Source organism: Panthera onca, chromosome B1 (genome assembly GCF_046562875.1).
Source record: "Panthera onca isolate mPanOnc1 chromosome B1, mPanOnc1 haplotype 2, whole genome shotgun sequence".
NCBI classification, from domain to species: Eukaryota; Metazoa; Chordata; class Mammalia; order Carnivora; family Felidae; genus Panthera; species Panthera onca.
In genome coordinates, this window is record NC_138342.1 from 123,698,951 (window position 1) to 123,715,994 (window position 17,044).

General features: G+C 42.4%; 1 protein-coding gene across 6 annotated transcripts in view; it reads right to left on the reverse strand.

Annotated features, from left to right (window-relative positions):
- ZNF827 (zinc finger protein 827) overlaps nt 1-17,044 on the reverse strand; it is a 175,351-nt gene that overhangs the window by 57,071 nt on the left and 101,236 nt on the right. For all 6 annotated transcript variants that reach the window (XM_078445713.2, XM_078445714.2, XM_078445712.2 and 3 more), the window contains exon 8: nt 5,894-5,997. In XM_078445713.2, the coding sequence (XP_078301839.1) occupies nt 5,894-5,997 (104 nt within the window). The remainder of the gene's footprint in view (nt 1-5,893; nt 5,998-17,044) is intronic.

Sequence of the window (17,044 nt, forward strand, 5' to 3'; positions counted from 1 at the left end):
TTCCTAACTAAAAAAGGGTAATCCATCAGTGATACGTCAGATGCCAAATGTGGGTATATGTGAACAAATACCGTAGAGATGTGTTCCTTATGCTCACAGCCAGTGACACCTCACCTGACTTAGCAGGTGGCGTGACAGGGCACAAAGGAAGAAAATGTACCGTGTGCAGTTCCGGGTTTGAATTCCGGTGCTGCCGCTCACCAACGGCAGGACTTGTACAAGCTATTAAGCCTCTCCGCAAAAGGTCCTAGTACAGGTACAAGTACAGAGTACTTCGTACTGGCTATTAAATCTCTCTGCAGAAGGTGCAGACTCCCAGTTATAAGACAACTAAGTCATGAGGACGTAACGTACAGCATAGGTAACGCTATCGTATCGTTAATCTTTAAGTTACTGCCAGCGTAGAGCTTAGAAGTTCTCATCATGAGAAAAAAAGTGTGTCACTGTGTATGGTGATGGATGGTACCTAAACTTATTGTGGTAACCACTGTACAATATATATATATCAAATCATTATGTTGTCTACCTTAAACTAACACCATCTGATATGTCAATCATATCTCAATAAAATTGGAAAAGTTATTAAATCTCTCTGAACCTCCATTTAGTCATTTGTAAAGTAAACATAATTCCCATGTCTCGGTGAGTTGTTTTCAGAATTAAATGAAATGACATCGGTCCTGTGCCCTGATAATTACATTTGACCCTTGAACAACACAGGGGTATTGGGGTGCTGACCCCATGCAGCCGAAAATTGCATATAACTTCTGGCTCCCCAAAAACTTAACTACTGGTATTAACTATGGTATTAACAATAATACCATACTGTTGACTGGTAACCTTCCCAATAATATGGTTGATGAGCACATTATCTTGAATGTTATAGGTTATATGTACTGTATACAGTATTCTTACAATAAAGACGGCTAGAGAAAAGAAAATTAAGAAAATCATAAGGAAGAGAAAATACGTTAACAGTACTATACAGTGTTTACCAAAAAAAAAAAAAAAAAAAGCTGCATTTAAGTGGACCCGTGCAGTTCAAACCCGTGTTTTATTAGCTTCCTTCTCTGTACGCAACGAATGTGTGTAATCAAAAGGAGCTTAAGCTACAAAATGATACACACCAACAACACTCAAATGTTCTACTGTTTATCCGTGACTTAGTCTGAATTTAAAAAGAATCCGCTGTGTTTGAAAAAGGATTAAAGAAAACACTGCTGTAATCTAGGACAGAGTGTCTATCTGTCTGTCTGTCTGTCTGTCTCTGTCTCTCTCTCTGAGCTGGTTAAGTCTTAATGTAAAGGAAGGCGATGTGCACATCTTCAAAGCCAACAGTCTGAAAGAGGTCATTCCTATCTGGCCAGTAGCATGGCAGGCGGACAGTCCACTGTGGGTGCCCCTCGACGTGAGGCATCATTTGTTTCGATTTCAGTGAAGTATATGAGATGGTACCACTTATATTAGATTGATGGGCAGAACAGAGAGAGGAAAATAGATTGAGAATTGGCCCAGTGACAAGGCAGACCACTCCAAACTGGTCTTGTTAGCTTCACAGCAGATCCTGATTGGCATACCAAGCCCTGGAAGGACCCAAACTCTCCCCGTGTTCTGTACATCCTGTTTATGTGCTGTAAACAACAACGACAAAAAGTGTTGTTTTCTTTTTAAGGGGTTCTGGCAAATGATCGGGGCAGGGGTTTACAAATGTAATTGTTGATACGTTTTGCATTGTCTAACTCTAAGCTCGGTCTGAAATATCAAACAGAAGCATCAGTGACTCCAAACACTTTGAAAGAATTCCACAGAGACCCACATTTCCCTTCACACCCGCTCTGGTTGTGTTTTTGTTTTTTGGCTTAATACAGAGCAAACATACTGCGCCTTCAAAATCATAATAACACAAGAATTGAAGCTCCATATTGTTTAAAAGTAGTGCTGAGATATAAATTCTTCTCTTGATGGTCTTTGCTTATGGAAAGACGATGGGGAATTGTAAACAGCTGCAGGTACAATGGTACTAATGCATCCACTCCTTATACAGACCAGCCCTTGGTGCCCTGAAAAACACCCGATCTCACACTCTTTTTTCTATTAGTGTAAATCTTCTACAAAGTGAGACGACGACAAATTAGACAAAGTACATTAAATCATACATGGTCTGTAATTTCTATCTCCCCCATTATAGGAAAGTTCTTTTCTTCCTTTTGTAAAATCACCATCAGCAACACCACCACCCAGGGTGCACTCAGGCATCTATTCATGGCTTTAAGGATATTTTGTCCCCATGTCCCTCCAGCTGAAGGTGACAGGAGCTTTTAACTCGTCATTTTATTAAGGATTCCTGGTGTTCCCTCTGTCTCAGACATTCACAGCAAGTGAAAATGTTAGGTCTTGGCTCATGAACATTCTTTGGTTCTCAGGAAAGTCAGTCTAGAAATAGTGGCAACGACGAAGGCCAGGACACCCTGAAGCTCTGTGTTTATTCTGTTTCTCTGGGATGGCGGCAGCTGTGTGTCTCAGACACCATCTGCCGAAGGCAAATGCCTAGTTAAGTGTGCTATTCTCGATGTCTTCGCAGTCCACAGCCCTACCCACCTCTCCCCACTTTGCTATCCCCCATGCTGCTTGCTTCACTCTCCACAGGCCTGCAACACAATCACAACACGCTGGGTGGGTCCCCTTGGTGTGGAGCTGTGGCATCCTAAAGGGTGCTCTCGCGTGGCACGCCTCCCCTGCCCCACGGGCTTACTCCAGAAGTGTTTAGAAGATAATCTCATCCCGTTGATAGAAGGTATATAAATATATAAGCACATTATCTATGATGTTTGAAAAGCCCCACAAACCTAAAAAGCATGTAGGTACCTGAACTCTTTGGGGATGAGAAGAAAGCTATGGGTCTTCAGCATTTGCTGAAGATTGAAACCAGACATGTTAAACCTCATTAATTATGGTCTCTACTAATTGGGAATCGGAGACAATTCTTTGGGCTGATATTTATCTTTGCATTATCTCTGGAAAGAAGAAGTTTGCTAAGTAACTAAAGAATAGAAATAACATTGTAATGGTAATGTTTAAACTACTGAAGAGAAGATTTCTAAGAACTCTGAGGCCTTTATTTATACAGTAACAACAAATTATTTTTTGCCTAGTCACTAAAGCCACCTGTCTCCTTCCTGGCTTCCCCATTTCTGCACAGACACTATTCCTCCCAATTCAACTTGCTCATAGCAAAGCTAACCAGTCTCCCAAACCCATGAACTGACCCTTTGTCTGCCTCTCTCACCAACCACTTCCTTCTCTCTTTAAACCCAGGTCCTCATCAATAATGTTGCCTTAGCATTAGAACATCCCCCATTGGACTCCTCTTTCTTGCCACATCTCCAATGATTCAGCAATCTGCTGCCCACTCGGTCTTCTGAAATTTTCTGTAGGAATCCATGACTCTTATACCCGTGAACCTCAAGGTCCTCAACTGTCGCTTTAATGTCTTTGCTTCCAGTACTGCATTTAGCAGAGTACTAGAATAATTGTAGGTCCACACTATCTAGCTGAGACCCCTGGGCTCTGACGTGTTTGGGACTCATACTTTCTCTTATTTTAGAATGATAATATGATGCCTGAGACATATTTTACATAACACTCCAGTGGGCCTTCATAGTCAAGCACGTTGATATTTCTGTAGCAAAATGTATGAATTTCACCCTTGGTAGTACATGAGGGCTATAAATCGCCTCCCATTAGGTTTTAACACTAAGTAACTTATTAAAAAAATTGCAGTTGGAGCTTTTTGGATTTCAGAATTGTGGGAAAGGGACTGAGGAGCTGTAGTCAGAATACGATGGCCATTTATCACTATCCAGACTTGAAAGAAACGTTTTCTTGAAAAGTCTCCGTCCTGCAATCTTTTGTTAATTCAGATCGGTCTTCTCCACAGTTAGCCCAAATTATTGAGGCTGTCCTCACAAAACATGTCTTCAGGTTATGGGAACTTTGTGATTACAAGGTTGTCCTTGTCATTTTTAATTTTTCTAATTTGACTCCATTTCTAAAGCATTTTCAACTAGCTTATTTTTTTTTTTTAAGTTCCTTATTAGTTGTCTGTTTTAGCAAAATGTATACTCATTTTGTTTGTCCCCTGCCTAAATAAAGGCTCTTGGAAGTATAGACTGATTCTCCCTCAGAATGGTAGATTTACATTTCAAAAATCCCAGTTATGCTGACTTCCCACCCAAAATAAAAGTTAACTTTTTAAGTGAGTTTATCTAATTTGTAATAGGTCTATCCAGCAAACCACACAAACCTCTTCTATACACAGTGAAACATACACTGATATCACTCTTTGAGGTCGAGTTGTAACTTGACCAATAAAACCTTCTTAAAATATAGCCAAGCCAAACATTATTAGGGCAGCAATGCAGGGTTTGGATATACATCACAGGATGCTGGCTGTATGGGTCACAGCACTCTGACAGGCAGTTCCTAGGCAGTTATTTTGACATTAGAAAGTCACAATCCATCAACTTAACAGCAGGGTGATAATTTGGGGACTAGGGAGATGGCTATACAAAACGACACTGTGGGAAGCAAACAGTAGTTCAAATAGCTCCTGTTTGAGAATGAAGACATCAACTAAGCAAAATTTCTCTCCACCTCTAGAACCAGGTATAATGTAATGTGTTTTGGGGGTAGCGCGTTATCTATGGCGTTTGAAAAGCCCTGCAAACCTAAAAAGTATGTAAGTACCTGGACTCTTTGGAGATGAGAAGAAACGGATCTGCCATGACAAGACTAAAGAGCGACAAAGAGTTGCGTTTCCCCCCCCCCAGTGTTTGTCACAAACCACTTCCAGTGACCTGTGTGTGCTACCCCAAGCCAGTATTTCCTGAGATGCTTCTTGGCTCTTTCTGAATTGCAAAACACTCAGACTTCCAGCCATCTGTGACACCTGGCTCCTTGGGCGAGTGGGAGACACTTGGGCTTTATCGTTGCAGGCGTTCCTGGCCAATGACCCTGCTGTAAGCCCTTCCTGAACACTCGTGGCCTTGGTCTCCCATGCTCTCCTGGACAAATGAATGGGTGCAGAGGCCGTGGAGAGCTTCTGAAATTTTCTCAGTTGCTGGAACTAAAGTAACAACAGCAAGAAGCTTTCAGGCTGCTGCACTGGGGTTGGGGTGGGAGATGGGAGGGTGAGGACTATGGGCTACCGTGCATTGGTTCTCAAGTGTTCTCATCTCATAATAACTCTGAGAACACACAGACAAGCCCTGAGGGATGGCCATGCAATTGGGAAGGGGACAGAAAACACATCTTGCCTTCTACTCTGGAAAGGAGAGTAGATAATAAATTATGTATTGATGCTGAGATTGCAAAAAGGAACATTAGATGGATATATGCAGATACTCTGATTAAGAAGAGAGGCGGAGTCCGGGTGGCGAGATTGTCTTAATGAGCTGTGCTGCCTCCATGGAAACCAGAGTGGTCTTTGTGGCCACCCACACCCCACTAGGGTCATGACCTTCCCTGCTGGTGATTAGTTCTTGCCACTGCCCTCCTGGCAGTCTGCCCGAAATACTAACAGTGTGTAAAGCAAATTACTTTCAGGTTATACTTAGCTCTTTCAAAGAAAAAGAAATTTGCTGTATGAACGAAACATCAGCAGGTAAAGAACAACGAGCTCCTAAAGCAAAAATGAAGCACTCGATTACTGCCGACCCTTGATTTTAATAAACCTTTGTGGCTGTTTAAATTGAGTTTCTCCTTTAAAAAAGAAAAACTAGCTTCAGACGAATAACTTCAGCACATAAGCTGAGAGTATCTGAGAATTTACACATATCAGAAAAGTAATTTTAAGCAACCAACAGTAGAAGCAAAGTCAATAATGTTTCCATACCTGGCGCTGATATTCTTCCGTGAAGCACAGAGTCACTGGGCAGCAGGTCTTTCGAATTAGAGGTGAATGGTGATTGTCTAAATGTATCTTCTGAAAAGAAAGGGCTGGGGTGGGGGAAAGCAGAGCAAAGTTTAGGAAATCAAAGTTACTTACATTACCCAGAGCATCCGGCCCCAAAGACACACAGACACACAGACACACACACACACACACACACACACACACACACACAAATGCAGGATAAGGTACCTTTTTAAAAAAAAATGGTGTTTAGACAATCTAAGAAGATTGTGCTTAAAATGGAGGAGAAAATATATTACATCAGACAAGTGCTGTCTGTATATTCTGTCTGTTGGTTTTATATTTAAGGTGAATATATGAAATATCACCATCTTTGAAACATTGTTAAGCACAGTCAGGACAGCTGAGCAGTAAATTTTACTCTTGTACTATATGTTCACTGTATGTTGTGCCCAGATGAAGACCAACTGCCCAGATCAGGATCAGAATCACAAAGGCCTATTTGAGGTTCTTCCCAGAGGAGCAAGAGATTTGCCCTGGTTCATGCACATTCTGTCACCTGGGTGCTTAGGACCAATAGCACGCATCAGAAGGACAGCAGGCAGGCCAGAGTCAGGGGCCAGTGCACTTTAAGAGATAATTCACCGGTCCCCACGGAAACCGAGACTGCATCCTAGAACCATCTTGTTTTGGAAGGAGTTAAGCCAGCTAACGGGACTCCTGAAAGGACCCTGGGGACCCATTATTTCCCATGAAACTGAGGCCCTGACTTGACTGGTTCTCAGTTCCCCGAGTGGCTCAGCTAGAACTAGAAGCAGGGATGTCAGACATCCAGCCAGGGTTTTGCTCTGCAGCGAACACAAAGGATTTGGTTGCTTTTAACCAGAGTTTTCTAACCCAATTGTAGCATCCACCATCCATTCCTCTAAAGTAAACTGAAAATAAGTAATGTGATCACATGTGTGAATACTGCAGTTATCAGTACAGTCCAACCTGGAGAACGACAGCCCAATTTATTTACAACAGAGGAAATGTATTTATTTATTTTTATTTGTTATTTTTTTTCACTATATGAAATTTATTGTCAAACTGGTTTCCATACAACACCCAGTGCTCATCCCAAAAGATGCCCCCCTCAATACCCATCACCCACCCTCCCCTCCCTCCCACCCCCCATCAACCCTCAGTTTGTTCTCAGTTTTTAAGAGTCTCTTATGCTTTGGCTCTCTCCCACTCTAACCTCTTTTTTTTTTTTTTCCTTCCCCTCCCCCATGGGTTTCTGTTAAGTTTCTCAGGATCCACATAAGAGTGAAAACATATGGTATCTTTCTCTACAACAGAGGAAATTTAATGGAGGAAGTGGGTACACAGGTGGTGAAGGTCCATAGGGACAGTAATGCAGCCCGACACAGACTGGCGCCTCCCTGAGGCTGGAGGAACAAAAGAAGGAGGTAGATGGAGCCCAAGGTCGGGGGCCACCTGGTAGGGTCTGCACCTTGGAGGAGATGCAGCTCCCGCAGGAGACGGAAAGGGAGTGGTCTTCCCTAAGCCCCTCCCCCTTCTCCCACCAGGGCGTCGGATTGGTGGAACCTTCCCACAAGCCAAGGAGAGTCAGCCTGCAGGGATCAGGTCCCCTTCGAAACTGCAAACCAGGGGGAAGCCTGGGAGGCTCAATCGGCCTCCGACTTCGGCTCAGGCCATGGTGTCACAGTTTACGGGTTCAAGCCCCACATTGGGCTCTGTGCTGACAGCTCAAAGCCTGGAGTACACTTCGGATTCTGTCTCCTTACTTCTGCCTCTCCCCAGCTCGTGCTCTGTCTCCACCTCCCTCTCGAAAATAATAAACATTAAAAAAAAAAAATTTAAAAACACCGCTGCAAATTAGGGGAAGGAAAAGATGTGAGGGCACACGAGACTAGTACTGCCACGACTAGTGTTGCTTTTCTAAACATGCCTCAAGGCTATGGTTACTGTCATTAAATAGTAAAAGGAAATATTAAGATAAAGACGGAAGACATACTTCTTGTAAGTACAAGAAGTAAAACATATATTAGTTCACAATATTTGATATGACTGTCAGGCCAGATTTAATGCAACTTTGTATGGCAGGCTTTTTAGTTATATCTTAAACATAAAACAATTTAAAGGGGCTTAAAGAGTGAACCTGCTACAGGCTAGTAGGTGATGGGAAATGGGGAAACGTTGTTTTATGCCAAACAGCTCATAACCTGCAAGTGATACAGAATACTTGAAAGGATAAGGCGATGCAGTAAGGTGGCCAATAGCACGTGCTCAAAGGTAGGCAGCTCTGAGTTCAAATCCCAGCCTCAGCACTTCGGCTGTGTGACCTTACATGTATTATCGAGCTTCTCCGAGCCTCCGTTTCTTGTCTATAAAGTGGGGTGATCACAGCATCCACACCTCACAGAGGAGCTGTCAGGACTGAATAAGATGGTCTGGAGAATATGCTTCTGTAGTGCCTGGTAAACACTAAGTGCTCAATAAATGTGAGTTATTTTTTATTTGCATCTTTGCCTGACTCAAATAGGAGCATAAATGAGCCAACCTACAAGTTGACAGAAAGCGTAGAGTTTTCTTGTATAAAATGAACGAAGAAAAAGCCACTCTGATTTTGAAGAGTCTTTTTGACTTCTGGGTGACTAGGTTAATTTCCAACTCTTTGGTGAAGGACGTGGTTAACAATCAAAGGGCTTTTAAGGACAGAGACACCTTGGAGGATTGTTGGTCAAACCCAGAGTATTAAGATTTCTCCACTCCCACCTGGGTAGTGCTGGAGCTTCCATACAAAGGTGCCAGTGCTATTCTTGTGTCTGAGCGGACAGTTCACAGGAGAGACACCAGGAGCTGGTCCCCAGGCACAAGGTTAAAGGTCAGGCAGTGGGTCTGCATATTACTGTGACTCTGGAGGTAGCAATTCCCTTAAAATCTGAGAGTTCGGAGAAACCCACAAACTGTTTGGTCTGAAATGTGGAGAGTTCCCTCTGAGGACATCAAGAATCTCAAAAAGGGCTCCCTAATGGGTATCTCAAAATGTCACCCTTCTTGCCACAGAGACATGGTGGGTACTTCCCCCATTCCCTCGATCTGCCAGCAGCTGTCTAGTGAGTGCCTACAACGTGCCAGGCCTTGGGAACATAATGGTCAGCAAAACCAGCCATGACTCCAAATCTCAGGGAGTGCAAAGACCTGTGTGGGTACATGAAAGGGAACTGTAATGGAGTCTAACGCTGTGGAAGGGAGGGTACAGTGTTATGGGGCGGGGGGGAGGGTGTGGGGGCTAGCCTGGCTAACTGAGTCGAGACCTGAAGGGAGGGTAGGGTTGTGGGAAAATGGGGAAAGTGTCCCCTGCACAGAGAACACAGCCCATCTACAGAGCTGCTGGAAGGCGCATCGAGGAGGGACATGAGGCTAAAGCCTGGGGAAGGAAGGCACACTGCATGTAGGGATCCTGACTTTGTCCCAACAGCAGTGGGAAGTCCTGCTGTGTTTTAACAAAGCAGTGGGGCCTGCAGAAGACAAGACAGGTGGCCAGAGTAGCGGTCCACATGAGACATCATGACACCAGTGGCCAATGCGGCAAACCAGCAGTGACACATGCAGACCGAATAATGGTTTAAGAGATAGGGCAGGTAAAGACTACAGGTACATTTATTTTTTTAAGTTTATTTATTTATTTATTTAGAGAGAGAGAGGTGTGCACACGAGCACGGGATGGGCAGAGAGACAGGGAGAGAGAATCCCAAGTTCGATGTGGGGCTCAAACTCATGAACCATGAGATCATGACCCCACACTAAAAAACTAAGAGTCGGATGCTTAACCTACTGAGCTACCCAGGCACCCCAAGGCACATTTAAAACCAACCCTCAGGTTTCCAGGTGAACCAGGACGAGGCTGCCACGGTATGTGCCAGGAACAGGCTCCTAGATTTTGCTAAATACTGGAAATGGGCTACCTCTGCCTCGCAGATCTCCACCGACGTGAGGAGTGAAGCCCAGTTATCACCAAGCCACTCAGAAGAAATTGAGTTGAAAGGGAGACAATCACCGAGGGAAACAACATTCCAAATAATTTTCTACCCTGGATGCAGCTTTATCCTGCATAGCACAGAAGAGGTTTCTTCTCAGGGAGAAGGAGTCATGCTGCATACTAAAAAGGCAACAAAGGACAAGCAATGTTACAGGGCAAGGAATCAATGAAGAACCCTTCACAAGCCAAGGCAGCATGAGCCTAATGTGAGGTCTTCTCTAGAAAGAGACGATATTAGGTTAACAGGGCATCAGTCTCAGGCCAAACGTGCAACTGCAGTGCTCTGCATTGGGAGGCGTCCCCCGGAGGCGGGGAGCGCGGTGGTTTAGCACACCGTTTGCAACAATCTGAGTCTGCATTCCGTACTGGCCATTTAATAGTTAAGTGACTTCCGGTCAACAGACTCTCTAGCCTCAGTTTCATCACTGGAAAAAAGTTTCAAAATACCTTCTTTGTAAGGGTGCTGCAAGGTTAAGTAAGGTATTTCATGTTAATGTTCTTAGTACACAGTACATGCTCAAAAAAAGTAGCAACTGATGCATATATCGCTACTCACTGTTCTAAAGTACTTTGTGTATATTAACTTCAGGTTAGTCCTCACAAGGGCCGTACTGGGTGGCTACCATTATTATTATCCATAAGGAATGCAGAGACTGGGGCACAGAGAAAGGAAGTGATTGTCCATGCCTGTGAGGTGAGCTCAGATTGGAATACAGGCAGGCTGGCATCCCAGTCTGCACTCTTACCCACTAAGCTACACTGCCTCCCTCCTGTGATCCCTTAACATCCAGGCAGCTCAGGGGCGGTACAGAACCGCAGATCCTCCTTGGAACGAACAGAGCAAAAGGAAGGGATACAGGAAGGAGGGCTGAAGGGGGGATGGGAGCAGCCATTTCAGTATGCAGGATCCCAGGTAACTGAAGAAAGACTTTTTCACCTGAGAAACACAGCACGTGAAAATGATTTAGTCTTTCCCTCCCTCTAGAAGTTAAGATATGCCCCAATTTCCTAAAACTTCTGCAACCCAGAGGCCTGTCAATTTGCAATCCTAATTATTCCACCCCCCCCATCTGCACCCACTGGTTTTGAGGGCAAGCTCATCTCTGTGATTAAGCCTAAGTGAAGAGGGAAGAGTAACGAGGCCATCAGGTGTTCACAAGCCTCTATTTCAGCACAGATCTGAAGCTCATGGTGGCACTATGGTTACACAGACATTTGTATATTAATCTTCCAGCCACCTAGATTGGCAGCTATGTTTCAGGAAGAGGAGCAGGAAAAACCAAACTTGCAGGATGCCTTACATAGCATGTGCTTGATTAACGGGGTTACATCTCCAATGACATTAGCCATCTTCAACTCTGCCCATGATCTGAGGACAGAAGACACTGCACCTGCACCTTCGCACCAAGCAATGTCCTTTTCAGAATGTCGAGATGGTATTCCTTAAGCTCCTTTTCTTCTCCCGTGCCTCATGCATTTGCAAAGTGCAGAAGCACATCCACTCTAGGCAGAGGCCCAGCTCTGCGGTGGACAGGGCCGGCCCTGCGTTCACGCCAGTGATGGCCACTGGTGGGAGAAGGTGGTGGACAGGGGAGTGCCAGGACGTGCCTGACACAGGATGAGCTGGGTCTGCATCTCCTCAGGGAGGAGAGCAGCAAATGAAATACGGACTTGCCGATGTGCTCGACTTGAGCACATTCGTACCATCCTTCAACTAGTCACTTAGTCGGTTCCCAGTTCTTCCAGAAAAGCAGCTGGCTTGTGACTGCTGCATGGCTCTCACTTCCTGACTCCCCAGCTGCCCGAATTTTAGTCATTTCACTATGAAAAAGCCTCTCCATCAGAAAGTGAGCTAAAGAGGTGGAAAAAGGGAAACACTGTCAACAAAGTGATTTATTTCTGGTTAATATTTTTGGTGAAAAGCTGGTAATGGAGGAGGCTGAAACTAACAGCTAATAGGAGAGAAGATCATCACCTGTCCTCATATAATGAAATCCCCACCTGCCACAGCATATCCCCTCTGCCCCTGGAAAAGGCTACCTGGAAGCCTTCGTTATTGCAGATAAATGTTCAGAAGCAGCATCTGGAAGCTGTTGGTGTAAACTCCCCATTACTTTTCTTGCCTTTTGCTAGTTAGAAAAAACAAAACGTTTACCTATTCAAGTTTCTCTTGTGGGTAAAAGTGAAATGAACATCTAATGTGTCTTTTTACTTTTCTCTGGTAGAAAATCTAAGGTCTAAATTATGAAGGGGCACTGCTGTCACCGTGACTGGACAAATCCAGGCATCAGACGGCATGGCCTGTAGGGTCAACAGCGCGGGGCTGAGGAAGGAAAGATTTACAATAAATAATAAAACAGTTCATAAAAGATTATGGCCGTAAATAGTGATACATTTTGCTAAGTGCGGATTGTGGCACAAACATTTCCACCTTTAACATCTGAGTGTGCCAGCAGGGAGCTGTGCCTCATGCAGAACAGAAGGCCGGTCTACTTACAAACCACCCCTCCCTGGGCACCAGCATTGAAACCAAAACGTTACAGGAATTCTCGTGTTGATGACAACAGCAGAATAAAGCAAAGAGGAAGAGAAAAAGAAGGTGGACACAGCATAGAAGAGAATGTTGGAAGAAGTACTTTTAAATAATGACACAATTGGTGGGAATGCAAACTGGTGCAACTGCTCTGGAAAACAGTGTGGAGGTTCCTCAAAAAATTAAAAATAGACCTATCCTACGACCCAGCAATAGCACTGTTAGGAATTTACCCAAGGGATACAGGAGTGCTGATGCATAGGGGCACTTGTACCCCAATGTTTATAGCAGCACTTTCAATAATAGTCAAATTATGGAAAGAGCCCAAATGTCTATCAATGGATGAATGAATGGATAAAGAAGATGTGATTTATATATACAATGGAATACTACTTGGCAATGAGAAAGAATGAAATCCTGCCATTTGCACCAACATGGATGGAACTGGAGGGTATTATGCTGAGTGAAGTAAGTCAGTCAGAGAAAGACAGATACCATATGTTTTCATTCATATGTGGAACTTGAGGAACTTAACAGAAGACCATGGGGGAAGGGAAGGGGAAAAAATAGTTTCAGAGAGGGAGGCAAACCATAAAAGCCTCTTAAATACAGGGAACAAAGTGAGGATTGATGGGAGGGATGTGGGGGAGAGGGGAAAATGGGTGATGGGCATTGAGGAGGGCACCTGTTGGGATGAGCACTGGGTGTTGTATGTAAGTGATTAATCATGGGAATCTACTCTGAAGCCAAGAGCACACTGTATATACACTATACATTAGCTAACCTGACAATAAATTATATTAAAAAAATAAAAATTAAAAAAATAATAAATAATGACACAATTATTTTAAAGGAGCAACAGAGAAGAAATTTTTTTTTTCCTTCTCAAGGACAATAATAACTCTTAGGACTGAACTTGGGAATGGCAAACAGAAAAGAAAGATTAAACAAGGAAGAGAGACTTTGATCTGTAATGAGTTTTTACTCAGAACCAGTAAAGATCTGTATACTTCAGGGTAGAAGGAAATTCTATGAAGGTAAGAGTTTCAGACAAATCATCCTGAAGTGACATTCTGACTTCCTTTGCACATTTGCAAATTTTTCTTTAATGAATAAAAAATTAAAAAAAAAAAAGATGGTGTATTTTCAAGTAAAAGCACTTGATTATCTATTCAGCTATGTATCATAGTGCATAACAGGGCTTCAGGAATTTTTCCAAGAGCTGCATAAAATATGTCCTAAAGATTCCGGGTTAATTTTTGTTTTGTTTTGTTTTATTTTAAGGAAATCTTAAGAATAGATGATCTGACTCAGATATTTCTGAAAAGTTATAATATATTGCAAAAGGAATGGAAAAGTTCTGTGGTGGTCAACGTTTTCTCTCTGTGGCTGCTACCTGCTCCCCAGCAGACCCCAGCCCCTCGGCCATCTCATCAGAAGGCCCTGTGTGCGGGGCTTGCCTCAATCTCTGCTCAGCCCCCATTATTAATTCAAGTCCGTAAAATCCTAGTTTTCTGTCCTAATATAGCATGTTTTTTTTAAAGGGCTGAAATTCCATATATTTACCTAACACCATTGTACTGATATTTTTAAAACTCTGACCTCTGAATCACTTAGACCTTGGGACACACCCTCAGGGTGACACGCTGTATTAACATCTTGAAGTGAACAGGAAGCAATGGTTGAGAAAATCTTCCATGCCTTAAGAAAAAGTAGGCAACAGAACAGTGATTCCGAGAATAAACCTTGCTGTAGTTCAAGGACTCTCTGACCATGTGGCATATGAGACACGTGACAGATTGAAATGGATACAGGTAACGTCCGCATGGAGTCTCCACGCAGACATAATGACACTAAAGGAAAGGACGACAAGTCGGAAATGTTTTCTTGCAACAAAACCTGGACAGGGCTGAGCAAGTCCAGGACTTGCCAAAGGACTGACAGAATACAGTCCTTGCCAAAGAGCAAAGAGGGCTGTTTTTGTTAAGCTTTTCCAACACATCAAATACAAAAGATGGGCTTATTCGAAGATAAGGAATAGGGGAACTATTTGGGTTGGTTATAACTAAATCTTCTCAACATTTCCCCAAGTACCTTAAGGTCACGAGAAACTTTCTGAGAAGCTGGAGTCGCTTGCATGAAAATATGCTCACGACCGAACAACAGAACATCACCATGCTTTATTTTTTATATCTCATTTTTTTTAAATTTTTTTTTAACATTTATTTATTTTTGAGACAGAGAGAGACAGAGCATGAATGGGGGAGGGGCAGAGAGAGAGGGAGACACAGAATCTGAAACGGGCTCCAGGCTCTGAGCCATCAGCACAGAGCCCGACGCGGGGCTCTAACTCACGGACCGCGAGATCGTGACCTGAGCCGAAGTAGGCCGCTTAACCGACTGAGCCACCCAGGTGCCCCAGATATCTCATTTTTTATAAAAGGTCAAGTAACATTATTTCATTTCCAACTTAATTTTCATGATTAACGTGTGAATTTGTAGGAAGTGTTTCTTTTTATCTCAAATACTACTGGCCTTGATTACTTTCTTTGTCAACAGTTTATAACAGAATAATAGATACTTAAAATATTTTTATATACTTACATATCTATGTGTTTTGTAACATTTATAAATGATTGCATTGAAATATGTTAAATACTCAGTTCCACAGATCCTTGTAAAAGAATTTTTAGCACTTTATAAAAACGCTGGCAAGGTCATTTTGCTAAGGTATAGCAATCACTATATGTCATGTGGACTGTATGTGGTCCTCCCAAACTTCCAGCTTCGGCCCTCAGTTTCTCTTTGGATGAGAGATTAGCTGTTTCTTCTGAAACGGGCCCAGATATTTTAGGTATACCAGTCGGTGCCAATTTTCCTATGAACATTCTAGCAGTCAGTTAAAAAGATAATCATCTATAATGAATGAAAACAGCTTCAATGGTGTTCATGAACACTGTCCTTCTCTTTGCAACACCAGAGAAATAAGGATGCCCTATTCTTGAATGATTTTATGTGTTTATTTATTTATTTTAATAAAAGAATTTGAACATAGGGATGGAGAAGAGTGCCCAAGAGTAAAAATGATTGCAAGCCTTGGACCTGAAGACAACTCTGACCATCTGAAACAGCAAGTTCCCTACTCAAGCTTGGGAGGGGACACAACAGAGAAGACCACTGATGACCCCAGTGGGCAGGCCTGGAAACCCGGTCATCGATCACCTTGGGTGCACACATTTTCTGAGAAAGGATTATAGTGAATAAAGCGTGAATTAATTGCTACCCATCGGCAGGCATCAGCCAGGGCATTTGTCTACAAACTGAGGCTTGCATTGCAGACTCAGTGGGTTTCTAAAGGGGGCTTGTGGACAGATGAGAACCAAGGTCATTATACTGCTCATATAAGCCCCAGATTTTCATCTTTAATTTTCAGAGTTGACAAGAAAGCTAAAATGTCCTCCTCCTCCTGGCCCACTGACATGGCTGCATACTCAGCTGGCACCGATCAAATAGAACTTTCTCAGCAATTAAAAAACAATCAAATGTGTTGTTAATTCTGTATGGTGTACAATGATATTGTCGAAAATATCCTTATCTTTTCAGAGATCTATATTAAAGAGTCTGCAACTGAATGTTATGATGTCTGGGATGTGATTTTAAAGTATAGGGTTTTTTAAAGTATATGTGATCTTAAAGTATAGAAAAGGGTTGTGAAGTAAAGTGTGACAAATGTTTTTTCAGTGGGTGATAGGAATATGGTGGTTTATTTCATTATCCTTCTGTTCTGTTTTGAAATTTTTCATAATAAAAAAATCAATAACAACCAAACAAAAATTCCAACCCAAACCACCAAACAGAATAATAAATGACAATAAGAGAAAATATACAAAAGAACGAATACAAATGCCTCTCCATGAAGTAAATACTTGACATCATTAAGAATCAATCAATACAAAGATTTTAACTATAAAATATAATTTTTAACCTCCCAACTGTTAAAAAAAATTAATGATAAAGCAGAAGACCTTTAAAATATTCTCTCTCTCTCTCTCTCTCTCTCTCTCATTAGCTTCTGGTAGAATTGTAGATTCAACTTTTTGGAAAGTCAATTAGACAATTCATGCAAAAGCCTGAAAACTGAGTGCTTTTTTGAGTCAATTTATCCCCAGATTGTTTATATTAGCAACAACTTGGGAAAACAAAACAAAACCAAACCCTTGATATCTAATAACAGGGGGCTGATGAAATAAATTATGACACATGCAAACACTGAATACTATGTAAACATTAAAAGAATAATATTGAGTTATGTTTACTGACACAGAAAGAAGTTCTTAATATACTGCTGGGTGAAAAGAGAAACCTGCAAAACTGTATATATAGTAAGATCCAATTTTTATAGGAAAGTATGTGTATATAAATGGACGAAAACTTCAGCCAGGAGAAGAACGACCAACTTAGCAGTGGCTGTCTCTAAGTAGCAGGATTGATTATAAAGATTGGTTTTTTCTTCTTTATGCTCTCCAATATTCTCTAGAAATAAGTTATT